The sequence below is a fragment of the Fimicolochytrium jonesii genome (genome assembly GCF_025526975.1).
Source record: "Fimicolochytrium jonesii strain JEL569 chromosome Unknown EV422scaffold_1, whole genome shotgun sequence".
In the NCBI taxonomy this organism is placed as follows: Eukaryota; Fungi; Chytridiomycota; class Chytridiomycetes; order Spizellomycetales; family Powellomycetaceae; genus Fimicolochytrium; species Fimicolochytrium jonesii.
The window spans coordinates 853,539-879,253 of NW_026515668.1; the positions used below are offsets into that span (position 1 = coordinate 853,539).

The 25,715-nt window shown below is 55.6% G+C and overlaps 11 protein-coding genes across 11 annotated transcripts; 6 read left to right on the top strand and 5 right to left on the bottom strand.

Annotated features, from left to right (window-relative positions):
• Positions 1-640: 640 nt before the first annotated feature.
• EV422DRAFT_562883 (uncharacterized protein) lies at positions 641-1,566 on the top strand (the record flags this gene model as incomplete). The annotated part of the gene is made up of 3 exons (XM_053072004.1): positions 641-654; positions 725-771; positions 845-1,566. 3 exons carry the CDS (start codon positions 641-643, stop codon positions 1,564-1,566), a joined length of 783 nt encoding a protein of 260 aa, XP_052930073.1.
• Positions 1,567-1,592: 26 nt separating this feature from the next.
• On the bottom strand, positions 1,593-3,294 carry EV422DRAFT_511567 (mitochondrial carrier domain-containing protein). The gene is made up of 4 exons (XM_053069020.1): positions 3,033-3,294; positions 2,633-2,732; positions 1,915-2,553; positions 1,593-1,838 (listed from the first exon to the last, which is right to left on the bottom strand). Exons 1-4 carry the CDS (start codon positions 3,147-3,149, stop codon positions 1,750-1,752), a joined length of 945 nt encoding a protein of 314 aa, XP_052930074.1. The 5' UTR covers positions 3,150-3,294; the 3' UTR covers positions 1,593-1,749.
• Positions 3,295-3,628: 334 nt separating this feature from the next.
• Positions 3,629-5,615, top strand: EV422DRAFT_549496 (acyl-CoA dehydrogenase/oxidase; the record flags this gene model as incomplete). The annotated part of the gene is made up of 6 exons (XM_053071713.1): positions 3,629-3,706; positions 3,796-3,927; positions 4,257-4,626; positions 4,700-5,047; positions 5,178-5,439; positions 5,510-5,615. The coding sequence occupies 6 exons, from the start codon at positions 3,629-3,631 to the stop codon at positions 5,613-5,615; spliced, it is 1,296 nt and encodes a 431-aa protein (XP_052930075.1).
• Positions 5,616-6,569: 954 nt separating this feature from the next.
• EV422DRAFT_511587 (Abscisic acid G-protein coupled receptor-domain-containing protein) lies at positions 6,570-9,693 on the bottom strand. The gene is made up of 12 exons (XM_053069021.1): positions 9,535-9,693; positions 9,197-9,439; positions 8,919-9,122; positions 8,720-8,826; positions 8,520-8,639; positions 8,328-8,448; positions 8,149-8,269; positions 8,008-8,092; positions 7,747-7,928; positions 7,501-7,686; positions 7,208-7,438; positions 6,570-7,144 (listed from the first exon to the last, which is right to left on the bottom strand). The coding sequence occupies exons 2-12, from the start codon at positions 9,220-9,222 to the stop codon at positions 7,049-7,051; spliced, it is 1,479 nt and encodes a 492-aa protein (XP_052930076.1). The 5' UTR covers positions 9,223-9,439; positions 9,535-9,693; the 3' UTR covers positions 6,570-7,048.
• Positions 9,694-9,879: 186 nt separating this feature from the next.
• Positions 9,880-11,781, bottom strand: EV422DRAFT_562887 (uncharacterized protein; the record flags this gene model as incomplete). The annotated part of the gene is made up of 1 exon (XM_053072005.1): positions 9,880-11,781. One exon carries the CDS (start codon positions 11,779-11,781, stop codon positions 9,880-9,882), a length of 1,902 nt encoding a protein of 633 aa, XP_052930077.1.
• Positions 11,782-11,886: 105 nt separating this feature from the next.
• Positions 11,887-14,284, top strand: EV422DRAFT_593284 (vesicle transport protein; the record flags this gene model as incomplete). Its single annotated transcript, XM_053073562.1, has 7 exons — positions 11,887-12,087; positions 12,418-12,549; positions 12,625-12,774; positions 12,873-12,987; positions 13,061-13,097; positions 13,164-13,437; positions 13,527-14,284. The coding sequence occupies 7 exons, from the start codon at positions 11,887-11,889 to the stop codon at positions 13,806-13,808; spliced, it is 1,191 nt and encodes a 396-aa protein (XP_052930078.1). The 3' UTR covers positions 13,809-14,284.
• Positions 14,285-14,760: 476 nt separating this feature from the next.
• Positions 14,761-16,124, bottom strand: EV422DRAFT_562889 (uncharacterized protein; the record flags this gene model as incomplete). The annotated part of the gene is made up of 2 exons (XM_053072006.1): positions 14,761-15,819; positions 15,891-16,124. The coding sequence occupies 2 exons, from the start codon at positions 16,122-16,124 to the stop codon at positions 14,761-14,763; spliced, it is 1,293 nt and encodes a 430-aa protein (XP_052930079.1).
• Positions 16,125-17,684: 1,560 nt separating this feature from the next.
• On the top strand, positions 17,685-19,129 carry EV422DRAFT_575173 (uncharacterized protein; the record flags this gene model as incomplete). Its single annotated transcript, XM_053073201.1, has 1 exon — positions 17,685-19,129. The coding sequence occupies one exon, from the start codon at positions 17,685-17,687 to the stop codon at positions 18,639-18,641; it is 957 nt and encodes a 318-aa protein (XP_052930080.1). The 3' UTR covers positions 18,642-19,129.
• A 41-nt stretch (positions 19,130-19,170) lies between these two features.
• Positions 19,171-20,476, top strand: EV422DRAFT_511601 (uncharacterized protein). Its single transcript, XM_053069022.1, has one exon. It carries the CDS (start codon positions 19,593-19,595, stop codon positions 20,460-20,462), a length of 870 nt encoding a protein of 289 aa, XP_052930081.1. The 5' UTR covers positions 19,171-19,592; the 3' UTR covers positions 20,463-20,476.
• A 1,034-nt stretch (positions 20,477-21,510) lies between these two features.
• On the bottom strand, positions 21,511-22,995 carry EV422DRAFT_511604 (chaperonin 10-like protein). The gene is made up of 3 exons (XM_053069023.1): positions 22,890-22,995; positions 22,566-22,818; positions 21,511-22,501 (listed from the first exon to the last, which is right to left on the bottom strand). Exons 1-3 carry the CDS (start codon positions 22,912-22,914, stop codon positions 21,625-21,627), a joined length of 1,155 nt encoding a protein of 384 aa, XP_052930082.1. The 5' UTR covers positions 22,915-22,995; the 3' UTR covers positions 21,511-21,624.
• A 178-nt stretch (positions 22,996-23,173) lies between these two features.
• Positions 23,174-25,691, top strand: EV422DRAFT_511608 (thioredoxin-like protein). Its single transcript, XM_053069024.1, has 4 exons — positions 23,174-24,790; positions 24,867-24,968; positions 25,043-25,290; positions 25,373-25,691. The coding sequence occupies exons 1-3, from the start codon at positions 23,270-23,272 to the stop codon at positions 25,229-25,231; spliced, it is 1,812 nt and encodes a 603-aa protein (XP_052930083.1). The 5' UTR covers positions 23,174-23,269; the 3' UTR covers positions 25,232-25,290; positions 25,373-25,691.
• The last annotated feature ends 24 nt before the right edge of the window (positions 25,692-25,715 follow it).

Here is a 25,715-nt window from a genome sequence, read left to right on the forward strand (position 1 = left end):
CTCCTGTCGTCGATGTCGATACCTCGATAAGCGACTCCTACGTACGTTTACTTATATTGGCCGCTTACAGACGTTGCGATTACGCCACACAAAATGAGCCGGCTTGTTCAGGTTTGCAGACGCCAGAGTCAGGGTGAGGATAAAAATGGGGAATTAAAGTGCCCGGCGACGCGACCGGTTACATGTTCCCTGATGTTCCCTGATGTTCAAGGCGACCCGACGCATGCACTCAGAACCCATAGGTGTGGCTGCTTTGGGCGACGGCGATGTGAGGCCAGTACCTTCACGCCGTGCCAGTATCGTATGGAGATTGACTGAGCGTGGGAAGGTTTTCAGATGGATTCCTGGGGCCCAATCGCCATCGTCCGAATGGGTCCGAACCGACATGATAACCTCGCATGTGAAGTCACGTGGGCGCGATTTGAACTTTTCGGCGTCGGGCTTCAACTTGGTCGGCAACGAAGGCAAACCAACGGGCAATCATCGTCGGCAAAGGCAACAAAGTCCTACGCTCGCTCAGTTAGATCGCCTCCTTGCAAAGCACCTCCCGTCGCTAGCGAATCTGGGAATACTCGCAGCCCACCGTAGTGTCACTTTCCTGGAGGTTTCCGCGGAATTCCTAACAGCCCATTTCGCAACAATGTTACGCCAATTGTATGTTTTGCGCATGCTCAACGCCTGGTAAACGGCCGTCTTACTAACCACACCTTTCTCGATCTTGCAGAATATCACAAGCGTCCGTATGCAGGGCATCCATAGGCATTAGGCACTGTAAGTGACTTCTTTCAGGGACACTGCAGAAGGATTCCCAGTTCGGGATTCAACTCAACACCTCCTTCCGCAGATGCAACCGCCACCGCACGCCCCCCACCCATCACAACCCTTAACGGCGTCCTCCCCCTCCCCACCGCGCGCGCCATCCTTTCCAACCCCAAACGCACCCGCCGCGGCAACCCGCTCGACCTCCGCCGCCTCTACTTCTACGCCCAATACGCCGAAATCATCTCCTCGCGCGCCGTCTTCATCATGCAGAACCACAACCTCACCTCCCCCGAATACTTCAACCTCAAAACAACGTTCAAGGAAAAAGGCTTCATCGTCACGACGGTACGGAACGATGTGTTTTCGGCGGCGATACGGAAACATGCCAAGGGCGTGAATAAACAGTTGGGGAGGGATAGCGGGTTGGGTGGGTTGAGGCAGCTGTGCGCTGGGCCGGTGTGTGTGGCGTTCTCGAATGCGGTGGACAGTGAACGACCCCATTTGGCAAGGGATTTCGCGGAACTGGTCAAACCGTTCAGCAAGAAGGGCAAACTTATGGTGGTCGGCGCGAAATTCGACGGGCAGCTGTTGACGAGTGATACGTTGGAGACGGTGGTGAAGTTGCCCGCGCTGGGTGAGTTGAGGGCGGAACTGGTCGGGTTGCTGGGGATGCCGAGTATGGCGCTGGTGGAGGTTTTGGGCAGGATTCCGCAGCATTTGTTGAGTTCGTTGGGGGAGCATGTGAGGGTTATGGAGGAGGCCGCTGGGGATAAGGGGGCGCAGGAACCGACGAAGGAAAAGTAGATAGACCTGGCTTTTTCAACTGTAGATTTCTTTTTGTGCCATCCTCTATATATATATATATATCACATACCACTCGTATTGTGTCTATTCGCACACCATCGGATAAGTTATCATATCCCAGAACAAGGTCATAAATACACCGCTCAGCAATCTGTGGTGGGTGGCCTTGGGGGACCGAACGTTTCACCGCCCAAGAAGATTCATCGTCGCCTCATACGCCACGAACGTCGCGGCGTTCACAGGGGCCGCTCGGAGCATGCACGGTCCGAATCCTACACCATTCCCAAAACCATCAGGTTAAGCAACATCACCCCCTCACCGAGTGCTCGTTCCAGTCGCACAACTCACCTCGATACAACCCCCTAACGCCCTCCTGCGCGATCGTCCGCCTCGCACAATCCCACATGCCCCTCCACTTCGCCTCCTTGCCAAACCCATCCACCTGCAACATACTCTTGACGACATCCACGGGGTACACACTCAACCAGAGCGCGTACCCGCTCCCGGCGCCATACGCGCACTGCTTCCACATCTCGACCTCGCTGCGCTTCTTGTTGTGGTTTATCATCTCCCGCTGCATGAGGTACTCGTAGGTGGCAAAGTAGGCGCCGTAGCCGACGAACTCGCGGATGAGGGTGACGTGCTGGGCTTTGTAGAGGCCGCGCAGGCCGTGGGTGGTGTAGATCTTGCGGGTGACGTCCCACGGGCCGGTGTACATGACGGTCCCGGGGGTGGGGTTCTTGGATTGGACTTGGAGACGGGTGCGGATGTGTTCGATGGGGCCGGAGAGGATGGAGTTTGCGAGGCCGGAGAAGGCGCCGGAGAGGAAGAGTTGCGGGAAGGAGAGGTGCGAGGGGTGGGAGGAGTGGGAGGAGTTGTAGAGTGTGAAGGAGCGTTTGGCGTACTCGAGGGCGCCGAATTGGATGGCGACGCAAGCGCCGACCCCGAGGAGGGGGGTTAGGGTGCCTTTATAGAAGCCGGTGAAGCCTGTTTTTCCACATGACGTTGCGGGATGGTTAGTCTGGTGATGACTGGATGAGAAATTGAGACGTTGGGAAGACAGTACCCTCGTTTTTGAGGGTTTGACGCACGCAGTCGCCCATCCCGGTGTAGGTTGGGTTCTCGCGCGGCTGCGTCTGTAACCGCACTTTGACCGTGTCGAAGGGCTGTCCTAGTCAATCAATTGGGCGCGGTGGTTAGCATTCTGGTCGATGGACCGTTGAATGATGATGAATGAAATGATACCCTGCTCACTAACGCTCGCGACAAGGATGTTGGGCGAAAGAGGAATGATGCAAGAAAGACCTCGGCTCCCTGACGCTCGCCCATTCCTCAAGTATTCTTGCGCCTCGCTTCGCTCGGACTCTGGCACGCTCCTCAAGCAAGTTCACACTTCCATCACGATTTCACACCTGCCACATCCCCATGCCCATCCCCCCCTAATTCCATCCCATGTTCATCCCTACCTGACCAGTCAACACCTGCGTCCACCCCGCAACAGTCCCCGCAAACAGCTCTTTTGCAGTCTTGAGCGAGTCCTCTGTGGGCAAGTGGTTTAGGGGGAGGTGTGTGTCTGTTGCCATCTTGCGGGAAGTGTTCGATTGTGCGAAAAGCGAATAAGCGGGACGATGGAGAGGGCGGGGTGGGGGAGGGTGGAGGCGAGAGAGAGGGACGAGGGCGTGAGGGAGGGAGCGGTTGAAGAGTCCTTGGGGGGGGGAGGGGGAGGGGTGGCCGTGGAATACACTAATGCAAGGCTGGACAGCGAGAAAAACGAGAGAGGATGTGGAGCGGATGGAAGGCGATGCATGACTCACTCCTATTAGGCTCACGCGCGGATCTCGCATCTCGAAGTCCCATGGCCCGCGTGTGTTAGTAACCGCGACATATTGTTGGAAGACATGGTGTTCGCATTGCGCCCTCGAAAATACAGAGTTTATCCTCCCTTCCCAGAAGCTCGTGTCAACAAACACCTCTTCTGCTCTTGCTGAAATTCCCACGCTCGGCGCTTCCCTCAACCAACTTGTTACTTACTCAATCCAACTACGAAATACCCCCCAACACAATGTTCACCAGGACAGGTCTCAGGCTCGCAACACTCGCTCGGCCCGCACTCAGCGCTGCCGCACTGAAGCCACGCGCTGTATGTAAAGCACTCACCCGATCATATTATGCATTATCTTCCGCTTCCATTGCAATTTCCCACGAATTGAATGTGATACCGTTTTTTAGGTCGCAGCACGTGCTTTCGCTTCAGGGGCAGCTGATGGGGTATCGGCAGGGATTGGGTTTGGGTTGAACGAGGAGCAGAGGGAGTTGCAGGAATTGGCCAGGAAGTTTACGCTGAACGAGATTATTCCGAAGGTATGCGAGCGAAGCGAGCCATGGTGGTTGTTTGCGGCGGGCGATCGTGATGGTGGCTGTCTGCAACGAGGGCGAAGCGAAGTGAACGGCTGGTTGGGTTTGGGGAGATGGGTAGATGGACAAGAGCGAACGCCATTTGGTTTTGCGATGTGAGCTCGGGCGATAGCGAGCCATACTGCGCCTTTGGCGCATAATCCCCTCACCGTTCGACGGTTGATGGGTGATGGTTGATGGTTGATGGTTGGGTTGATGGGTTGATGATCGCTGCGCTCATCCATGGCAATGAGGCGTGGGAAAATAATTGAAACTTACACTTCCTCTACGCGTAGGCCGCCCACCACGACAGGACCGGCGAATACCCAACAGAGATCCTAAAGAAGATCTGGGAGGTCGGACTTCTGAACCTCCACATTCCCGAGACCTACGGCGGTCTCGGCTTGGGCGTGTTGGACTGCGCTATCGTGACAGAAGAGCTCGCCTACGGATGCACGGGTATCCAGACCGCGGCTGAGGCGAACGGTCTCGCTCAGGCCCCCGTTATCCTTGCTGGAAACGACGCGCAAAAGAAGAAGTACCTGGGCCGTATGACCGAGGAGCCCCTTATGTGCGCTTACGGTGTTACTGAGCCTGGCGCTGGATCTGATGTCGCTGGGCTGCAGACGCGGGCTGTCAAGAAGGGTGACAAGTGGATTATCAACGGTGGGTAAACCATTCAGATTTCTAAGCAGTTCCGGAAAATCTGTCCACTGAACATACCCCTCGCGTCAAAAAGGAAGCAAAATGTGGATCACCAACGGCGGCAAAGCCAACTGGTACTTTGTCCTCGCCCGCACCGACGAAAAAGCCTCTACGGGCAAAGCCTTCACCGGTTTCATCGTCGACGGCAATTCGCCCGGGATCACCATCGGCAAGAAGGAAATCAACATGGGTCAACGCGCCTCCGACACCCGCGGTCTGACGTTCGAGGACGTCGAGGTCCCTGTTGAGAATGTATTGGGAGAGGTCGGCGCGGGGTTCAAGATTGCGATGGGGGCTTTTGATATTACGAGGCCGTTGGTTGCTGCTGGGGCTGTGGGGCTTGCCAGGCGTGCGTTGGATGAGGCTGCTAAATACTCCCTTGGTAAGTTTCCATCTCTCATGAGTGCAGTCGACAGGGACTTCTGTCTCTGCGAGGCTAGCTCCTTCAAGAAGTTTCGACACCCGTCACCGATCCTTTCTTCATCTCACACTCTCCTTCTCCCCCCGCATAGAACGCAAAACAATGGGCAAGCCCATCGCCACCCACCAAGCCGTCGCCTTCATGCTCGCCGACATGGCCATGGGCGTCGAAGCCTCCCGCAACATGACCTGGAAAGCTGCATGGCTGCGCGACCAAGGCCACAAAAACACCTACTGGGCATCCATGGCCAAGGCGTTCGCGTCCGAGGTGGCTAATAAGAACGCGGCGGATGCGGTGCAGATCTTTGGAGGAAATGGGTTCAATTCGGAGTATCCAGTTGAGAAACTTATGCGGTGGGTGGTCTTGCTGTGTCTCTATTGTGTATCTCGCGAATGTTGTATCTGATGTCTTTTCGACCGACAGTGACGCCAAAATCTTCATGATCTACGAAGGCACGTCCCAAGTACAACGCCTTGTCATCTCCCGGACCGTGCTGGACGCCGCAAAGGCCGGCGATGTGTACATCTAGAGAGACAATACTCCCACACACAACGTCTATCCAGCCGAAATTACTCATAATTCGATGCCGCGGAAGAGGGGATAGGGCATGGGCTTCACATCATAGACCGGCCCTCCGATAGAGATCGTGAAACGGCGAGTGACTTCCATTTTCCCGTCTGAGCTCCCCACCCAGCCCTTCAACTTTCCTCCGAAACCCAAGAAGGACAGATTCCCTCGGCCCCGTACTGTTACCCCTTCCCAAATATACTTTCGTTTTTGATCTGCGACGGAAGGGCTTCTAAAACAGTGAAGCGTTGTCCCCAGTTGTTTCGTGAACTGCATACTCATCGTCACCGAGAATCCGCTTGGATGTAAGGCCTTCCCGTCAACCCATTTCCTCAAACGGTGGTGTGGTTAAGTCTCACACAGTATGTCCTCGTAGGGGTTTCTACGTAGTCGGAGGCAGAGCTTGTGATCCAGCAGAACGGTGCTGAAAACTCCTCGATGGGGTTCAGATACTTCTACATCGGGAACCTGGTCGTGAACTCCGAGAATGGGGGACAATACCCATACTGCTTGTGGGGTGTCGGCCACCTGGCGCGTGCGCGTGCCAGGGAACATAAAGCTGTAACCCCCGCCGAGCAAGTCAGTGTCGGCCATCTGGCGCGTCTTGCACCGTGTCTCGGATCTGAAAGCCATTGGCATTCTGGCCTGGCCTGGCCTGCCGCTGGCCAGGCTGGTCAGGCTGGCCCGCTGCACGGCGCGTCTCTTGTGACACGGACACTCAATTCCATTAAGAGGTGGGTATAGCTTTATGTTCCCTGGCAGCGAGTGCATGCGTGGTCGCCCGCGAACATGTGTCGGGGCCCTGTTTGGGACATGTTAGGGTTAGGACAGCGACCCTGCAACGACCAACACCGCATCTGTGACATAACAGACCTCGACGTAAAGAGTTGAACGGCTGACTGATGGAAGTCTCTCAACTGACTTATGAGTCCAAAAACGTTTTATTCCGTATCACCTATTTACTGCCATCTTCATCGGGCAGAACGTCAGAAAGATATACACGTCAAGCGGTACAATGAAAGTGGGCGTGGATGGCCGGCCCCCTTTGAAGCCAACTATGCTGGCAACCGACGTCTTGTATGCCCCAGCCTGTCTACTCCGATCGTAATTGAACGACTTCACAGGAAAGAGTCGACTCCGCTGCGTTGATGTCACGCGTAGATTTGGGGTCCCGGGGACACGTGCCCCATCCGAAAATCGTGCGCGCAAGTCAAGCATCGGAGACCGTGCCAAAAAGGTTCAGATGTCTCGTCAGTGGTTTCTCGCCGCTTTGCAGATGACCACGATATCGATGAACGCCAAGCATGCCTGAAGACAACTACGTATTATTGTTTCTTCGCGCTTTATGTGACGCGTGCTTGGCGCGCGTGCTAGAATGGAGCACGCTAGCGCTCCTCAATCGTAGAGTGCTTTGGTTTCACCCAGCAAACTTCCGCCGCCAGTCCACAACGAGTTGTCCAGATCACGCTGTTTCTGGATTTGCGTGAGGACCTACTCATTAGAGGCATTAGTTGTGGAACCGGCAAGCCAAACTGAGTGCTGAACACTGCATACCATTATGAACCCGGCACTCGCGATGGCGCTTATTAGAAAGATGACGTCAAACCAACGATGGTAGAAGTTGAACTCAATCTTGCCCAACACATCGGTTACAATTTTACGATGTTGTGGTGGAAGGCTCATTCGCAGCATGAGGACGGTACTCAGGAAGTACATTCCCATGACATGCGCGAGGAAAAGGACAATGTTGTTGGGCGAGAGTGATGAGGAAAACGCACGAAAAAACTATGAACAAAGTTGAGATGCGACCCGGACTCACGTGAATCAAGTGAAACGATGGGACACACCTTCATGAACTGAATGAGGAGACCTCGAATGGAGCAAACGACAAGAATGCCAACAAATACAAAGGACAATTGCGGTGCCCAAAAAGTAATGTCGATGTCGAAACCGAACCAGTGCACCAAGACGTTTAACCCGTGCGTGACAGGGTCCGCCCCGCCGACGCGATTGAATATGATGTTCAAAATAGACTTTTGGGGGACGAATTCAGTATGGGCTTCACGGGAATGTAAGGGCTTCATATAGCTTACCGCAAACACTTTCCACAGGCAGTACCCCGAGAAGATGTATCCCATAGCGTTGAAATAATGTCCCTTCAAAGTTTGCGCATTTCGAATGCGGTCTCGTTCCATGTTCAGATCCTCCAAATCCAGGAAAAGCTGATGCATGACAGTTTCAAGGGCCTTTATTTCGTGCTTCAGAATGCTGATGTCTAAAATGTCATGCAAGACATGAATCAGTGACGACAGTTCTCCTTTCCAGCTAATGAAGGGCGGCACACACTCGCTCACTTTCTTCCCCGTGTCGGAATCCGTTCGTCACTTTCGTGAACATATTCTTCATAAACCCTCCCATCCCACTTTGTTGCCCTGCAAACTGTGTAACCTCGATGAGCTCCATCGCAACAAGAAAACATGGCACCAGAAGCTCACATCTTCTTGCCCGCGCAATCTGCGCTCAGCCAGCAGAAGCTTCTTCTTCTTGCCAAACAGCATATCCACTGTTTGTAGAAGTTTCTTCTCCGCCAGAGACACATCTGCTTCGGTGATCTTCCTGTCAGAACGATTCAGCGAATGATAACGTCGCAGCTACTCTTCGTGAGCCAGCTCACCTCAGAAAGAAGAACAGCGTCGTGTACGGACTATTTACAGCGCCGAAGCCTGAGAGAATGGCAATCATTGTCACTCCAATGACTCCCACCCGTCCCATCCCCGGTTCAATTCCGAAGTAAGCTGTACGAGATCGTCAAGTATAGCTTCAGTACACTATTTTCCATGGCAGGGAACCATCCGCCAAGGCTAACCACTCGTTCCGGGATCCCTCGCCGCGTTGATCGGGAACTGATCTCCGATCTTCCAGAAGAAATACAGATATACAATCCAGCACAAAGATGCTAATGGCCACCGCCGCTGGCGCAACCATGCTGCAGACGCAAACGAGTTAGACTGTGGAGACTGAATAAGGGAACAACATTGCTTCCATGTCCGTTGTCCGCAGTGTTACCTTTGTCTCGCTCCGCAAATAATATGTAGAATTGATAGAATGGTAGCAACACGATGACATTAAAAAGCATCCCATACAAAGTTATCTTCCAGTGGAGCCATCGCGATCTGCGGAATTTGGTTGGATGTGAGAATTCACAGCCAATAATGCTTTGCTCCACCGGTTCCAACCCCAGCCAAAGTGCGGCGCCGTCGCATACCTCGCGTCCAAAACGTCGCCGATCTCGAAGATGATCATCTCGAACAATGTGCAACAAGCGGCGAACGTGGCCGCGAAGACAACTCTGACAAGGCCTGTCCGTACTTCGTAGTCTTTGAACAGCTTCTCCATCACAAATACCCAGCCCACCCCGAAAAACAGAAGCTGGGAGCCAAAGACCACAAGCGTCGATTCTACAAGGTTGCTTGTGGAGCTTTTAGTTGCGTCGAGTGGCACGGGCGGCGGCGGCGTCAGACCGGCCGCCGTTTTCGAACCTACGATTGACATCCTTGCTGTATTGGCATTCGCGTTTATTGCCTGTCAATTGCACCGGTGGGGTGGGTAATTGGGAGGACAGTCAACTCGTATACGTGGCGGAAAGCTAGGCTATATACATAGATACTGCACAACGCACAGACAAATGAGTGAGGGAGTCTGGGTGCTCCTTCCCGGGTCTGCTGTGTGGTGAAGATGGAGATTGGAACTTTGAACGGGATCGACGGAGGTTGGGAAAGTTCCCCCCTATGGGAACAAGGGCTTTCTCAGAGTTCGAATATTACATACACTGCGGGTGTGGCCTTGGAACATTACACTTGCTCCTCCGAGAAACAACGCACCGGTAGCCAATAGATTCCATTCTCACTCTGTCGCTTATCACCCTCGTTCTCACATAACTTAGAGAGGGGACACTCTCGCGCGCGCCTTTGGAGCCCTGGGCCGCCGCGAGAAGAAAAACCTGAGAACGTTTGGTGTCGGGCACTTTCTCTTTCATTGTCTGGCCAGGGCCGGCCAGAAGTGCGGTACCGGATATTCGGTACACTTTGACGGGATATGGTGAGCGATATCGTATATGGTGAACGTCAATTTGAAGAGACGATATGGGTAAATACGATACACTTGGCGCGAGATACCGACTCGTACCATTGACTACATCGCTTTGTCATTCAATCTACCTCTATTCCTCACTCGCCACCCCCTCGTTTCCCACCCTGACCCCCTGTCTTCCACCCCCTTGCCTTAACCAACCTCCTCGACGCCTCATCGACCTCCAACCCCGCCACCTCAAAGCACCCCAGTACCGCCTCCGCGCTATCTGCACACGGAATAGCGGCGTATCCTTTGAGGAGGGTACGGAGGGCGGTGGCGATGTGGGGTGGGGTGGTCGGGAGGTGTGCGATTGTGAGGATTTGGTGGAGGGTTGATAGGATTTGGGAAGGGGTTGGTGGTGGGTGAGGGATGGGGGGGACCGCCGTCGTGCTCACGGCATCATTTGCGGTCTCGGGCACGGGTGTTTCGAGGGGGGTGGTGGTGGTGTCGTGGGTGGGTTCCCCATTCGGACCATCCTCCCCAGATCGCCAAGCCAACCGACGAAGATCTCCCATAGCAACCGCAACGTTTCTCGCTGTCCGAGAATTGACAAACCCGATTTTCCACCCCCCCCGCCTCGCACCCTCTTCATCCGCCCACTCGGCATCCACAGGACACCGTAACCCCCTCCACGCCAACACCGGATCCCGCACCCTCGCCGCCAACCCCGTCACATACAACGCCGAGCGGTCCGTAGGCCGTATCCCAGCGCGGTCCATTTCGTCCAAAGTCGCACTCACTTTCGCAGGGTGTTCGGCGAGTGCGTACCCGCCGAGGAGGGAAATGTACGTCCGCGCGGTTGGCGGTATTGGGTGGGATGTTCTGAGACGGTCGAACCACCGTTCCATGTGGGGAATCTGCTTGGTGACGGCGTAGTAGGCGATGAGGTGGCGGTGGGTTGTTGTGTCCAGATCTGCGTTTGGTTGTGCTGCTGCGCTCTCGGCGTCTCGACGTTGCTGCTGCATGTGCGCGACCATCCCCTCCATCTCGTCCTGATGGTGTCCCAACGCACATCCCTTGATGAACGCATTACATAACTGCGTTGTTTGAGGGCGCGTCCAGACCATTCGTTTCGCACCGGTCCCGGTTCCACCATAAATACTCACCCTCGCCTCGTCGAACCGTCCCGAACGCGCGAGACATTCCACCATCGATTCCCTGATACTGAAAAGGGATAGCTTGACCCCATGCAGATTCCTGGCCAACATCAACTTCTCCACGCCCTCGACGCTGCCTGCGCGGGTATAAGCGTCCAAAAATGCGCTGTAGACATCCACATCCGGTGCATCTTGGCCAGACGCGGCAAAGTAGTCTTCCCACAGTGTATTGATCGCATGGAGGTGGTCGCGGGGCGTGAGATTAAGCGAGTGTGGGGTTTTCAGAACGCGCAGGAGGGTGCGGAAGTGGTGGTTTGTGCAATGGGAGACGTCGTTTGCCCTGCGGATGGAGAGATAGAGGGACCAGATTTTGCGAGCGGGTGGCGGGGTGGGATTTGTTAGAGCGGCATCGAGGGTGCGAAAGAGTTTTGGGTCGCGGAGGGTGCGGTATTTGCGGGTTTGGGGTCTGGCCCAGTGAGGGAGGTGGGCTGACGGGGTGGGTGGGGAGATTGATAATTGTTCGCTCTGTTGAGGAGCACCTGCCGGTGGTGGTTCCTGTCCATTCTCTCCCGCTTCTTTCGAATGAGCACTCTGCAAGATCGTTGGGTTCTTCGACTTTGAAGCGGACGTTGCGCTGCGTGAGTGCTCCGTTTCCCTGGCGCCAGAAGTTGAGAGGTCTCGGTCAGCTGCATTTCCGAGAGAGGATTCTTTGCGATCATCGTTTCCCCTTTCCCGTTCTAGCGTCGCAGCTAGCCGACCGGAATGGAAGCTCCGAAACGGAGACAACGAGCGGGAGCACGGCGGCCAATATATGATGGGGAGGCGTGCCGTCCTTGGAGGAGAAGCGGCTGCTGCTGCTATTGCAAGGTTGCGGAAGTGCCGCGTGTGATGGGCCCGCATTGCCGTTGGTGGGCAGCGAGCGAGTCGCCTCCGAGTCGCCTCCCCCTTCAGAAAACCCACCCATCATCCAGCCCAGCATCACTCCTGAACACCGTATTCACTACAATGACAACATCCACCTCCCACGAACCACTCTTCCCCCAGCACACTCAACATCATCAACAACACTCCCACGCAGAAGTCAACCTCCGCCGTCTCCTCGCGAGATTCGAAGCTAGTATTGCTAGGCCTAGGAAGTCCAATGGGAATGGGGTGGATGATTTGGAGGTGGATACCATCGTGTCTGCGGAGAGGAAGCATTATTCGGTAGGTGGGAATGAAGGGAACGAGAGGGTGGGTGATGGAGGGTGAGTGGGTGGGAGAAGGGAGGGAACGGTTGATTCGCGGACTGCGGCGAGCGAAGCGCCGCGCAGAGATGCTCGAGGTTGGCGAGCGACAGCGAGCGCCAGTCACTTCTGACGATCGCTTCCATATTCTCGTTAAGCGGTCTTTGGAATTTTCCAGCCATCATCCTTGTCGAGCGGAGAGGGCAGGGGTAGCGTTCCTCCATCGCTCGAGCGTCGCTCGCGGAGTGTCGCTCAGTCAGAAAGCTCCAACCTCCCAACCACTCACTTCTTCGCGTTTGTCAACAAACAGAACCTAGCACACCTGCACAAACTCCTAACAGCAGTCGAAACCGACCCAGCGCGGAAGAAAGACGACACCGTCCTCTGCAGCTACCGGCAGCGCGTGGAGCAGTTGGAGGCTGTGTTGGATAAGAGTCGGTTGGTGCGTACGAGTCTTCAACTATACTCTTTGATGATGGTGATGATGTCGCCACTGGCAGGTGCTAACTCCCCACAGATCTCATCAGTAGGCCGAACGGTCGCATCGCTACGAAAGTTGTCGGCGAGCGCGTCAGCTCAGGATAATGCTGAGCGCGTGGCTGCTGCGGAGAGGGTGCTGAAACTGCAGCGCGAGGCGGAGGATGAGCTCAGGGCGGAGTTGTTGGATGTACGTTGTGGGATACTTTGGAACGGGGTTATTGATGGCGTTGGGAGGGTCTGTCAGATTCACCTGCTGTGCCTCTGCTTTGACCTCATTCGATGCAGAACACGCGCAAGGCCAACACTCCCACTGTGAATGGAAATGGGAACGGAGCAAAGACGCCGCCGTTGTCCACCGGAACTGGAGACGAAAGCTCGGTTCTCAACGATACGCGGGAAGGTAGAACGGCTTACAAAATGGGCCCGCTGTCTGAGATCGTAATCGTTGCTTACATTCGCAACCCCTATTGTAGAGCTCCTTTCAACGCCAAACAAACTGCGTCATCGCGGGTATGTTTCTGAATGCTCCCTGCCTTACGTCTCTCGTAGCTTATCCTTACTGCTTCACCCATTTAGTCCAAACATCCCCCCACCACCAACCGACACATTCTCCACCCCTCCGACCCCGCACCTCACCCCATCAAAACCACCACCACCCTCCAAACGCCCCACCAAAACCGCCTCCCACGACGACAGCGACTCATTCATCCTATCCGCAACAGACGCGAAAGTAAAACTCGACCGCGACCGCAAGGAACAACAACAAATGACGGAAGACATGCTCGTCATGTCCCAGCAACTCCGCATGAACGCGGGGGAATTTGGGGATCGGCTTAAACGAGACGCCGTGGTACATATCATCATACCATGTCATCCCTTCTTCTCTTTGTGTGTCGATACAACACATTGGATTAACACGCGATGTGTGATTTTTTCTAGATAATGAACGAAGCAACACACCTCCTCGATACAAACCTCAGCACGCTCACCACCGCCTCCGCGCGCCTCGACACGCTCAACAAGACGGCACGGACTACCACGTGGATGGTCTGGGCGACTGTGCTGGTGGTCTGTCTGGTATTTGTTGGAACGGTGGGGGTTATGCGGGTTTTTGGGAAGCGGGAGGGTGGGGCGAGGAGGTTTGTGGCGCCGACTGTCGGGGCAGCCGTCGGAGGAGAGTTGAAGTTACTCGAGGAGGGGGAGGACGGGTGGTTTTGGTAGAGGGCGCTTGTCGGCCCTGGCGCAAATTAAGGCTCATGCTGGGACATTGAGCACTTCTTGGCTTCGGGGCATTGGCGGGTTACATTCGTTCAAGGTACGGAAGCACCCTGCGTGGTTGTGGGTGGGGGAGTTGCCGTAACTCACCGCACGTACCTTACGGGGCACCATATCACTTTTGGCAAAGTCTGATGGTTTGGCAGTCGTGTCTTCTGTATATAATGGGATCCCAGGCTGAGGGATTGTTACATAGCAAGATTTTTATATCACTGGTGGGCTGACGACCTGGGGAGGGGCTGATGGTGAAGTGTTCGATGATACATACACCCAAAAAAAAAGGTTGCACATATCCTCTCTTACATCCATACGCTTCCCTGGGCTCCTCACTCACAGGGAGGGTTACGGTACACTAAATCAGCGGCCTGGAGGTTAGTTGTAGTTGTGTGGGTTAGGGTTTGGGGTTTAGGGTTGAGGGTCTAGGGTTTAAGGTTAGGGTTAGGGTTAGGGCTAGGGTTAGGGTACTCGGGTGAGGAAGGAGGCTGCCAACCAAGAAGGACACCGCTGCCGCTATTGCCAAGGAGACCACCATCAACCGATTCAGGCAGCCTGAGCGGTTGCCATACAGGTTACTTATAAGTGATCAGGCCCCGCCAGAACGAATGGGGCCAGGGACCGTGTCCTGACGATGTGCTCCCATATGCTGTAGATACGAAGTTAGGAGGACACCGCTTGTGTAAAGTTTGAGGAGCATATCGCAATCGTAGGGCTGAGAACAAAAGACAACGATTATACTCGTCCAGTTTCTGGTGCCGTAGCCGCGGAAGTTTTCAGTGTGTTTCAGTAATAGCACATACATACACCCCGTGGAACCCAAAAATTTTGTAGATCCTGATGCCCCCCCCTCCCTGGCCAAATCGCTATCCCCTCCCCTTCCTTCCCTTCCATGCCACCTGACTCACTCAACCAACCCCCTCTCCCTCAAAACCCGCAAAAGCGCCTCACATTTCTCAAACGCCCTCGTCGGCAGACTCACCAACGGTCTCCCAAAGGGTGTCGGGGCGGGCGTCTTGCGTTTTCGCGTCGGCGGCGGTTTAACTTCATCCACCCCTTCTATCATCGGTCCAGGTAACCCTTCCGCTACTTCCCCTGCACCTCCTGTTTCCGATGGAGTCGTCGTCGTCTTCACAGACGTGGATGACCCGTTCACCTGAGGCCGCCCGGGAGGTATGATGATCGTGCCCAACCCACTAGAGTGCCCCGCGCCCCGGCCCCAGCCCCTACCCCTGCCAAGAGCCGAAAAAGTCATCGCCGTCCTCCCCCTCGGAACCCCATAGAACGATCCCGGCTTCACACCCCTCCCCTGCTGTGTCTGCGTTTTGCGTCCCGGGGGTGATATCAGCGCTTTTGTAAGCACCGGTTGTCCCCTCCGCGGCGTTGAGGGGGGATCGAGGGAGTGGGGTTTGAAGTAGTCAGTGATGATGGAGGAGGCGCGGCGCGGGCGGCGGGTTGTTGTTGAGGAGGAGTCCGGTGGGAGGGATGTGGCCCCTCGGGAGAGACGGGAAGGGGCGGGGTAGTCCGCGTCGTCGGGGTCTGAGTCCGGTGGGAGCGGGCGTTTGCCTGCCGGTGGTGGGGCGGACCCATCGTCTTCGTCGTCGTCGGTGTGGGAGCGCTCACGGCGACGTCGGATTGGCGCTGTACTCGATTGCGCTTGTAATGTATTATCATCCACCGCGTCCCCATCCACCTCGTCATCAACCCCAAACGCCCAAGTGGTCACAAAAGCCCCCCTCAGCAACTTCGCCGGGTATTTGGTGATAACCGCGGCATTGACATTCCCCCCTCGTCTCGGATAAGTCGGCGCGATGGACAGATCAGCGGTAGATGCTTCCATCATGCGGCGCTTGTAGAGCTGGTGGCGGACATACTCCTTTTCGCGGTTTTTGAGGCGGCGTTCGGAGTATTCGTGTTTGCGGTGGCGGTGGAGGTAGGTGGTGTCTGATAGGTGGTCCTGGGGCTGTGAGAGATCAGGGTCAATGGCAGGGTTCATGGGGGATTGGGTATGTGGGGGGAAAGACAAGGACTCACGGGTGGATCGTTGGGATCATCCTTCGGGAACAAGTCATGGATCTTTTGATTGATCTCTCTCGCTGTCAGTTCCTGGAAATCGGGAATATCGATCTCGCGGTGGCCGTGGACCAGGTTCTCCGGTGCTTCGATTGGCTGTACAAGGGCGATATGTGCGGGTTGGGGGTGAAGTGTCGTGTTGTGATAGTCGATGCAGTCGGCTAGCTCGGCGGTGGATTTGACGATGTGGAGCATGAAGGAGCCTGTGATGAGGGGGGGTTGCTCGTGGCATGTTGAGGGTGGGTGGGGTTGTGAGGGTGAGTCTGGAGGGTGTGCTTGATGTGAGCTGGGGCTCGGGCTGGTGGAGGTGGTGTTGCGCTGAACCGATGTGCTGCGGGTGGATGGGCGGAGGTGTGGTGCTGGAACATCCGAATTTGCATACACAGTGGGAATCCATCAAACAAGATGAAGTGGTCGGATAACGAGAGAATAGAAAAGAAGAAATGATATTCAATACGCTTTTTGCAGCTACAAAAGGGATCGAAGAAATTCAAAGTTTGTATTTACGTGAAGATTCTATAACGGTCGTCTGCCTGTCACGGAGCTGTCTGCTATTTGAAGGTTCCCGGCTTTCTAATAGACTCATGCCGACTATCTTTTCTAGCTCTTCGATCGCTTCTTTGAATTTACCGACATAGACTCCTATGGAATGAGGAAAGGGTTAACGCTTCGTCACCGAGTGTTTGGTCGCCCCGCAACCCACCTTAGGGCCTAATGCTAATAGGGATGCTTTGCCTCACATGACTGATCCCCACCTCTCTGAAAAAGGTCCAGCCGCAAACGATTTAATCTCGGTCGGTCGGTGAAGCTGATGAGAACGGTGAGAGATTGCGGTTGTTACCTGGTGGTGGTCGGCGAAAGGATGAACTGTACACAGCTGCTCGCAATTGCGTTGCGAAGGAGGAAGTTAGTGGGCCGCCGACAGCTTTCGCAATTGCGTTGGGAAGGCACGTTAGGCCGCGCGTCTAGAGGCGGCATGGTTTACCGAGGGTTTAGGGGTTCATGCGCGAGTAAGCCTTCCGCGCGAGTCTTTCTTATGCTCGCATTCTACATGGGGGCCGATGGTCGTATGTACACATGGGGGGAACAGGTGAGATGCACGCCTGTGGGAATGTTACACACACTACCAAGACAGCCTCTGCCCCATGCCCATTGGACATCTGATTGGACATGGACGTCCGGATAGGATCGCCCCTGCCCGCCCCCCGACAGTTCCATTGACTTCTGGGCCTCCTCACTCACCCAGAGGGCATCATCACACTTCTGGCTGGGCCTTCTCCCCACCGACTGGCCACCACATCGCACACCGACCGCCCATCACATCATACACTTGTGAGCATTGTTGCACCCACCCCACGCGCTACAGGTACGTTTGCGTGAGTGTTTTCGCAACCCCATTGGCGCAGGTTCCTTTCCTTACATCCTCCACTCACCCTTGTTAGCATCCCATCTTCGGTCAGGTCATCATGACCTCCGACGACGACCCCACCCACGAAGAACTCATGGCCATGTGGAAGCAGCAGAGAGCACGGGGGAATGAAGCTGCTGAATGGAGGGCGGCGGCAGAGAGGGCGGCGGCAGAGAGGGCGGAGGCAGAGAGGGAGGCGGAAACGGGACCGAGTGCGACCACTAAGGTCGCTGCCAAGAAGCGAGGCGGGAAGCAAGGCGGGAAGCAAGGTGGGAAGCAAGCAGTCGGGAAGGCGACAAAGGCAATTGCGGCGGCTGCCGCGGAGAACTGCAAGCCAATTGCAGGACATGGCGGACACCAATGACGAGGACTCGAACGACGCCATATCCATCCACAGTGAAGGCCATGACATGGGGCCGCCACCGCGACCCGCACCCAACCCTGCTTCCACTGCCGCACCCAAGCCCGCTTCCACTGCCGCACCCGAATCCGCTTCCACTGCCGCACCCGAATCCGCTTCCACTACCGCACCCGAATCCGCTTCCACAACCGCTTCCACTGCCGCACCCGAATCCGCTTCCACTGCCGCTTCCACTGCCGCACCCGAATCCGCTTCCACTACCGCACCCGAATCCGCTTCCACTACCACTTCCACTGCCGCACCCCAATCCGCTTCCACTACCGCACCCGAATCCGCTTCCACTACCGCTTCCACTGCCGCACCCGAATCCGCCACCGTGCCCACGTCCGACATTCCTGAAACGATCCCCGCCACCGTGCCCACGTCCGACAACCCATCTAGCCAGGCGAAGAAGAAGATCAGGCTATCGGCGCTTGCCCGAGTTCGTCAACGAAACCACGGTGGTCAGTTCATGAGGGACACGCCGACCGACATCAATGTATCATCCGTTTTCCATGCCTCCGGAATCGTTGGGGATCGTTCGAATTACAAGTACACGATGATGCAGAGCATCCTGCATACAATGAACGCCATGGACACTTCCGCTCTCACTATGATGCACGCATTGTTGTTCAGTCCCTTCGAACAGGTGCTGCGAGAAGCACATCTACGTGTCAAACGATGCCATTTTCAATCCCACCAAGAATGGCAGGACGGGATTGAGAGTTTTATATCGGGAATACATCAGAGGATGATTGAACTGTTCAGCACGAAGTTGGATTTGATGGGGGGCCATCGAGTTGATCTTCTCTCCCTGGTCTTGGCTGAACGAGAGCACGCGTCCGAGGAGGAATGGAAGGAGAAGGAGAGGGAGAAGGAGATAGAGGACAGGCAGCGAATGTAAATATACTATGCAGTTTGCTGTTTCTGTTTGAGTCTTGGAATGAAAATTGAGTATCATTTCGTGAATTTCGTGTCAGATCCATTACCTATGCCAGAGGAATGTTGTCGCCGCCGTGCTCGCCGAGCGACGGACAAACTCCAACCAAACCGAGCGACAAACAACCTCGATTGGGGCGGTTGGGGATAAACCCTGGGGATTTCGGGGCGGTTGGGGCGATGAGCGGGGTGGGGAATCCGATTGTTGTGGAGGAGGCGGGGCGGGGGGGTGTGGCGGGCTTGGTTGCGCCGGTGCTGATTGTCGGGGAGGGGCGCCGACGGGGTGGCGGGAGAGGGATGGTGCGGGTGTGGATGCGGATTTGGTGACGGAGGAGGCGAGGGGGAGGTGGGGAAGGCATTTAGGGTGGTTAAGTGAGGCTGAGGAAGGTCGACCAGCTGCGGAGGGTTCGGAATCCCCTTCGGACTCTATTTCGGGAGGCAAACGGAAACGAGGGATTCCGTCACCCCCCCCCCCCCCCCCCCACCACCAATAACCCCCAACGACACCATCAGCGCCCTCCTCTCCACCCCGACCGCGCTCTACACCACGGCCTCCATGGGCGGCACCTCGCTCAAACCGCCCGGACGCATTTCCTCCTGCGCACATTATAGTGCGTCCATTGCGTCCATCCACGCCCGCCGCGTCGTCACATCACCCCCGGGTGGTCACATCACCAATCGGAGCGACGGACAAACTCCGAAGTGGGCCCCAATTACCACTGATGGCTGGCTGACCAGATGGTATCGTTCCGCGGCACCGAACGCGTTGGTGTATGCTGCCACTGAGATAACGCCGGTGAGAAAGAAAGACAAAGTGGCGTACGTCCCATCTGGAAAACAAGTCACGCTATCGGCGGGTGACCTGTGATTGGAGGACAGGCAAGGAAAACCGCTCTTTGCCGTCTTTCACGGCCAGATGGCACGGGATTATCTGGACCAAAGTCAAAACCCTTCACAACGCTCAGCAACTCCGTCCGTCAAGGGTGAGCATTTCGGGCTCACCCCTGAGCAGGATGCAGTTGTGACGCAGACTCTCTGGCGCCTGTATCAGGACCGCTCCGACATACCAGCAAGGGCAAAATCGTCTAACGTTCGATACGACGGCACCACCGATACTACCATCTTCAATGCCGGTATACATATCCCGCACGGTTCCGTGGCACAGATCCCCGTGCCGACGAAGGAGACTAGGGACCACGAGAAGGCTTGGGCTGAAATCGTGAACGTCTTCCAGGAGACTGGGGCATCGTCGAAGCTCTGCGATGTTAAAGATTTCTTGGAGGGCACTGACTGGCGTTCCATCCTCTCCAGCACTATCCCCGCCGAACTCCTACACTACATTGGAGGCGACCCGACAAAGCCAGAGGACCTGGTGATGCCCGGATGTTTCTGCGCCGTGAATTTCAACAACGTTTGTCGCACCCATTTCGACACGCAGAATCACGATTGGTGTCTGATGACGGCGCATGGATGGTTCCTTCGCGGGGAGTTGATTCTTCAAATGGACAACGGTACGGAGTATTTGGGGCCGATCTGGCCAGGCGACACCGTAGCCGGCTTGATGCACTGTATTCGGCACAGGAGCTCAGCATTTGAGGGGAAATTCCGTGGAACTGTCGTTTGGACGGTGAAGAAACAACTACGCGACTTGAGGAACAAGCATCCCCTGCCCCCGTTGGGAGTGGCCCCGTGCTCCCAACGACCTCTACCTCTGGGCCGGCAATGTGGAAAGGCGAGCCGTGGCCAAAGGTGGATGAAGAACACCTCGTCTTCCTTGAACGCGTAATCGGCAGCACGAATATGCCGGTGGGCCAGGCTGTCGGTAAAGGAAAAGGGGCCCTGAAGATACCGGCAGAGTCGTCGATTATAGACCCCGCTACCATTGAGAAGATTGTCAAAACCGATAGCTGGCTGAATGATCAAGCTGTCAACAGGTGCGTTCCTTTTTCTGATGCGCACGTCTCATTGTTGTCTCTCACTGATGCTTTTCGTTGGATGTTACTGCTCCATATATATAGGTGGTGTGCGTTGTTACAAGCCAGGTCATTACAGCACCCGACCATTTATCCACCACTGCTAGCGGTTGGATCCACTTGGCTCCAAAGTGCCAAAATGGCACGGAGATCCAGTGTCCCTATTCGGTTTGTTCCGGTAAGAAAAGTTTTGGACTTTATTACCGTCCTGCGCTTCAACCAACTTTCCGTTTTTTGGTTGTTGTTAAGCGGTCTGTCAACGTCGCAGAGTACAACATACTGCTATTCCCAACAAACCCAGACAATCTGCACTGGGTCCTCTGGGTCCTGTTTGCAATACTCGTCGCGGTACCGGTGCCCAGGACTGCAAAACCACTACGCCCTGGTTCGCCGTTAACCAGACATGAAAACCTATCCATCGTTTTATTTGACTCCAAGGCTTGCCCAGGCGACAAGTACTACGTTGATAAGATGGCCAATATCGGCTCCATCTTGTGGGATTGGTACACCAGGGCCACTGAAGCCCCCCTCAAAGACGCACCTACCATTGCCGCCCTCTTCACACCTCAACAGACAGATGACCAGAACTGCGGTACGTTTGTGTGCATGATGGCTGATGCCATTGCCCGGGGTGCTGTGGGTGAGGTCACGGAATCATGGGCCGATGATCCACAGACCGCCGTCAATGCCCGCCATAACATCGCACTGAGCATCGTATTGGCGACATTTCTTAATGATGGGGATGCTCATCAGTATACGAATGTGACAAAGTGCAAGATCTATGACTGACTGTAGCAGTAGTCCTCTAGATTTCAATAGCAGCAATGTAGTAGTCAAAACGGCGTACATACATACATACATTCTAATAATCAGAATGGCAGTTTCTTTGCCCAGGTGAGCGTAACGGTAATCCTCACAAAAATATGCCCTACACTGCCCCCAACCGTAGGTAACGCCCAGAGGCTCTCCCACCCTTTACAAAACCGCCACGAGCTTCTCTGCACTGACTCGTCCGTTGGCCGAATCATCCAACCCCTTCAATACTCCCTCCAGTCCTTCCAGCTTGGTAACTTTGTTGACCTTCAACCTCCCCTGCACAAAGTACTCCAACACCTCCTCATCAAGGACCTTCGCCACAAACTCCCCAACGGCGGGAGCAAGCCCCATAATGAACTTGAAACTGATCCCCTCGGGCGAGTTGAAGTCCGGGCTGGTGATGGAGACGATCTTTGCGGGGATGTCTGCGTTCGCCCTCAGAACTTGAGACAACTTCCCGATGGCGTCGCCGTGGCCGACAAGGTCCAGACCAGCACGCGCGCGCCCGGCGGTGAGTTTCTTGATTTCCTCCACCACGTCGTCGCGCTTATAGTCCACGACGTGGGATGCACCCAGGCTGCGGACGAGCTCATGGTTCTTGGGGCTCGCGGTGGCGATCACGTTGTAGCCGGCCGCTGAGGCGAGTTGGACGGCGTACATGCCGACGGAGGTGGCTCCGCCCCAGATGACGACGTATTCCGGGGCGAACCACCTGGTGTGGGTGTTGGGGCGGGCAAGCTTGAGTCCGTCGTCGGCAAAAAGGGTGTAAACGGCGGTCGACAGAGCAGTTGGGAAGGTGGCGCCGTCTTCGAAGGATAGGTTGGATGGGAGCTTGAAGGTGCGGATGGCCTCCGCGGTGCTGTACTCGCCGAACGCGTTTCCGGTGGTCAAGGCAAAGACCTTGTCGCCGGCCTTGAATCCTCGTTCGGCGGCTTTGGATCCTACTTTTGTGATCTCTCCGCTGACGTCGTAGCCGAGACGGGTTGGCCAGGACTCGATCAAGAATCCGAAGTTGGACATTTTCCAGTCGATGGGGCTGAAAAGGAAGTAGGGAGTTAGTATCGTGTTTTCGATTGGACAACGAGATGCGCGTAGCCTACTTGATTGAAACAGCTTTGCTCTTGATGAGGACTTGGCTGTCAGAGACGGTCAGCTCCGGCACGCTTTCGATGACCAACTGGCCTTTCTCCTTGACGATGACTGCTTTGGACATTGTGGGCGCGGTTGACGTTGATAACAAGGATGCCGTGAGTGGTGTGCTTCTGTTCGATTCTCGGTTGAAAGAGAAGAGAGCAAGGCCTATTGCGAGGGGAAGGACGAGATATGTGCTGTATTTAAGGAACCGAAAGCTTCCTGCGAAGTGTGAAATGGAAGTGCTGGATGAGTGAAAGGCGAGAGGAGGCTCTGGCGCGGACCCGCCGTACCTCCGAGCGTCGTAGTAGTAGGCATACCTTGTTATGAGCGACGGAGAGGAGGCTGCTCGATACTGTACTTTCAGGAAAAGAGAGAGAGAGAGAGGGGGGGGGAGGGGGGGGGGGGGGGGGTGTTGGCAAGCAAGCGTCGTGGAAGCCTCCTTCAAGAAGCTCTGACGTTGCGCTCGCCCATCTCATAAACCACTGTTAGGCAGCCGCTTTGCAACGGGGTGTGTGCAGCAGGTAAGTCACAGCTGCGTATGGGAAGAAACACGCCGTCAACCTGCGCGAAGTCCACCCCCCCCGCTGTCAGAGAGACGCACACAACAGACACAACACCCCCGCAACCTTCCCAACTGGCCGCTCCAGAACAGCTGTGCGCTCCCTTAACGATGCCGCCCAGACCCTCAACAGCCTCAACAGCCAAGACCCGCCTCGGGCGCCTCCTCGCTTTCGCCCTCCCTTTCGCCCTCCTTGGCCTCCTCGCCCTCGTGCAAACCTCCGCCGCCGCCGCCGCAGCCGCCGCAATAACAACAGAAGAGTACAAAGCCGTCAACAAGCTCGTCACCCACATCCCCCCATCAAAATTCGCAGAAACAATCGCAACAAGCACCCGCCTCGTCTTCTTTGGCTCAAACAGCTGCCCACACTGCCGCGAATTCACTCCCGCATGGCTGAAAGTCCAGCAACGGGTCGATAACCTCGAGAAGGAGTTTTACCTCCACAAAGTCGAATGCACGGGACGGGCCGACAACGAGGACCTGTGCAATGACCAGCAGATCACCGGCTACCCTACCGTTCGGCTGTTCCATAACGGGAAGCAGATCGATGAGCCGGCAGACGTGCAGGATTTGGAGAACCTGAATGTGTATGTGGACGGGCAAATCGCGAAATATGCGTCCGACAAAGTGGCCCTGGAGAACTTGAAGGCGTTGGCTGCGGCGGCGCCGGGGGGTGTCGAGGGGCAGAATATCAACCTGGACGGGCGGATGGTGCATTTGACCGACAAGACGTTTGAGATCATGACCAACAACACGCCGTGGTTTGTCATGTTCCATGCGCCATGGTGCGGGCACTGTAAGCAGCTCAAGCCGGTGTTTGAGGACTTGGCGCCGGCGATGAGGGGGAAGGTTAACATCGGCGCACTCAACTGCGACGATCACCCTAAGCTGTGCAAGAGACACAATGTGCGGGGATACCCCACCGTCAAATTCCTGGAACTGCCGGGGACAAACATAGAGTACAAGGGAGCGAGATCGTACGATGCGCTCAAGAACTACCTGACCAACCTATCAGGCCGAAAGGCCCTCGAAATCGTTACGTCCGCGCAAATCCCCAAAATCCTCCAACAAAACGAAGTCGCCTTCTTCCTTTCCCTCGGCGGCCGCTACATCCAACACTCCGACGCCCTCAAAGCCTTCAAAACCGTCGCCACCAATTTCCGCAATGACGCCCGCTTCTACGTCACCATCGACTCAGCCGCCAACACCCTCTTGAAACCCCCCCCAGGCAACCCGCACCTCCTCGCCCTAAAAGACAACGGCGAAACCACCATCCCCTACATCGGTGACTACCACAACACTGACTCCTCCCGTCTCTACATGCGCCAATTCATCGCCGCCCACAGGTACCCTCGCGTCACCCACCTCGACGCCAACAACCAGGAAGAGATCCTGGGCGGGGATCGCCTGGTCGTGATGGCCGTCATTGAGCCGTCCTCCGCGCGCCGCACGAGCATCAATAACGCGTTGAAGGACGCGAGCAGGGCGTGGGCGAAGAAGGAGGAGGCGGAGAAGTTGCATGATCTGGTGGTTTTCACGTGGTTGGATGGGGTCAAGTGGGAGAATTATGTGGAGAGGGTGTATGGACTTAATCGGGGGATGTTGCCGGCGCTGGTTATCTCCGATCCGAAGGTGCGTCTCTTTATCCCCTGTGCGCAGTGAGCGTCCTTTCTACTACGTGAGGTATGAACTAAAATGGAACTTGCAGGAGGACAAATACTACGACACAGACAAAACAGGCCGCTCAATCGGCTTCGACAAGGAATCCCTCCTCGCCGCCATCGACGAGATCCTCGAGGGCGTCGCAAAGGTAATGTAAAATGCCCAATCCCCATCCCCCCCTCACCCATCCTTCCCATCCTCACACCCCCTCTCCCCCTCCAGCCCAAATACACCGCAGGAATTCTGGGCCGCACCTCCCGCAAGCTCTTCAAATCCCTCGACGGCGTCGCAACAACCGCACGGAGTAATTTCTGGACACTGTTGTTTTTCAGCGTGCTGGTGGGCGTGGCGTATGTGTATGGCGCGATTCCGGGGTTGAAGAGGGGGAGGAATGATCCGAAGGCTGAGTAGGAAGGAGGGGGTTTTGATGTGTAGGGTAGATCTTTGATCAGGGGGAGTTCTTTTTGTGACTGATTCCGCGGATCCGATTGGCGACTGATTAGGCGAATGGTCAACTGGCCCGCACATACCACTACCGGCTCACCTACACACCTCGTGCTCTGAAGCATTTCTGGCTGGACACAAAACCTCCGCGCGTCAATGCAACAAACGTGCACTTGTGGGGAACATGGAGACCGCTCGTCAACCACGACCGCTGGGATATTCCTGATGGATGGGCCGCTATAAGCTGTTTTGGAAAGTTTGGAGTGGACCGGGGGCCTGTTCTGCCTTCCCGACCTGGCAATGTTATTGGCTGTTGAACAACTCGCGCGGCCGGCTGTTATTATTGGCTGTTACTCGCACATGTAACCCTAACTGTAGATTATACCGCGCGGCCGGCTGTTATTGGCTGCTTACTCGCGTGCAACCCTAACTGTTCTGCCTAGTGTGAGTA

Excerpts from the sequence above, each read along its gene's own strand:
- EV422DRAFT_511567 (XM_053069020.1), bottom strand. The coding sequence starts at position 3,149 with ATGGCAACAGACACACACCTCCCCCTAAACCACTTGCCCACAGAGGAC. Across the intron at positions 2,733-3,032 it reads CGCAGGTGTTGACTGGTCAG|CCCTTCGACACGGTCAAAGT; the intron begins GTAGGGATGAAC and ends TGACTAGGACAG. Across the intron at positions 2,554-2,632 it reads TCAAACCCTCAAAAACGAGG|GCTTCACCGGCTTCTATAAA; the intron begins GTACTGTCTTCC and ends GTGGAAAAACAG.
- EV422DRAFT_511587 (XM_053069021.1), bottom strand. The coding sequence starts at position 9,222 with ATGCCAATACAGCAAGGATGTCAATC. Across the intron at positions 8,640-8,719 it reads ATTTGCGGAGCGAGACAAAG|CATGGTTGCGCCAGCGGCGG; the intron begins GTAACACTGCGG and ends TTGCGTCTGCAG. Across the intron at positions 7,439-7,500 it reads TCCTCATTCAGTTCATGAAG|TTTTTTCGTGCGTTTTCCTC; the intron begins GTGTGTCCCATC and ends CTTTGTTCATAG.
- EV422DRAFT_511601 (XM_053069022.1), top strand. The coding sequence starts at position 19,593 with ATGGCACGGGATTATCTGGACCAAAGTCAAAACCCTTCACAACGCTCA.
- EV422DRAFT_511604 (XM_053069023.1), bottom strand. The coding sequence starts at position 22,914 with ATGCCTACTACTACGACGCTCGGAG. Across the intron at positions 22,819-22,889 it reads TACTACTACGACGCTCGGAG|GAAGCTTTCGGTTCCTTAAA; the intron begins GTACGGCGGGTC and ends CACACTTCGCAG. Across the intron at positions 22,502-22,565 it reads AGCAAAGCTGTTTCAATCAA|CCCCATCGACTGGAAAATGT; the intron begins GTAGGCTACGCG and ends CTTCCTTTTCAG.
- EV422DRAFT_511608 (XM_053069024.1), top strand. The coding sequence starts at position 23,270 with ATGCCGCCCAGACCCTCAACAGCCTCAACAGCCAAGACCCGCCTCGGG. Across the intron at positions 24,791-24,866 it reads TGGTTATCTCCGATCCGAAG|GAGGACAAATACTACGACAC; the intron begins GTGCGTCTCTTT and ends TGGAACTTGCAG. Across the intron at positions 24,969-25,042 it reads TCCTCGAGGGCGTCGCAAAG|CCCAAATACACCGCAGGAAT; the intron begins GTAATGTAAAAT and ends CTCCCCCTCCAG.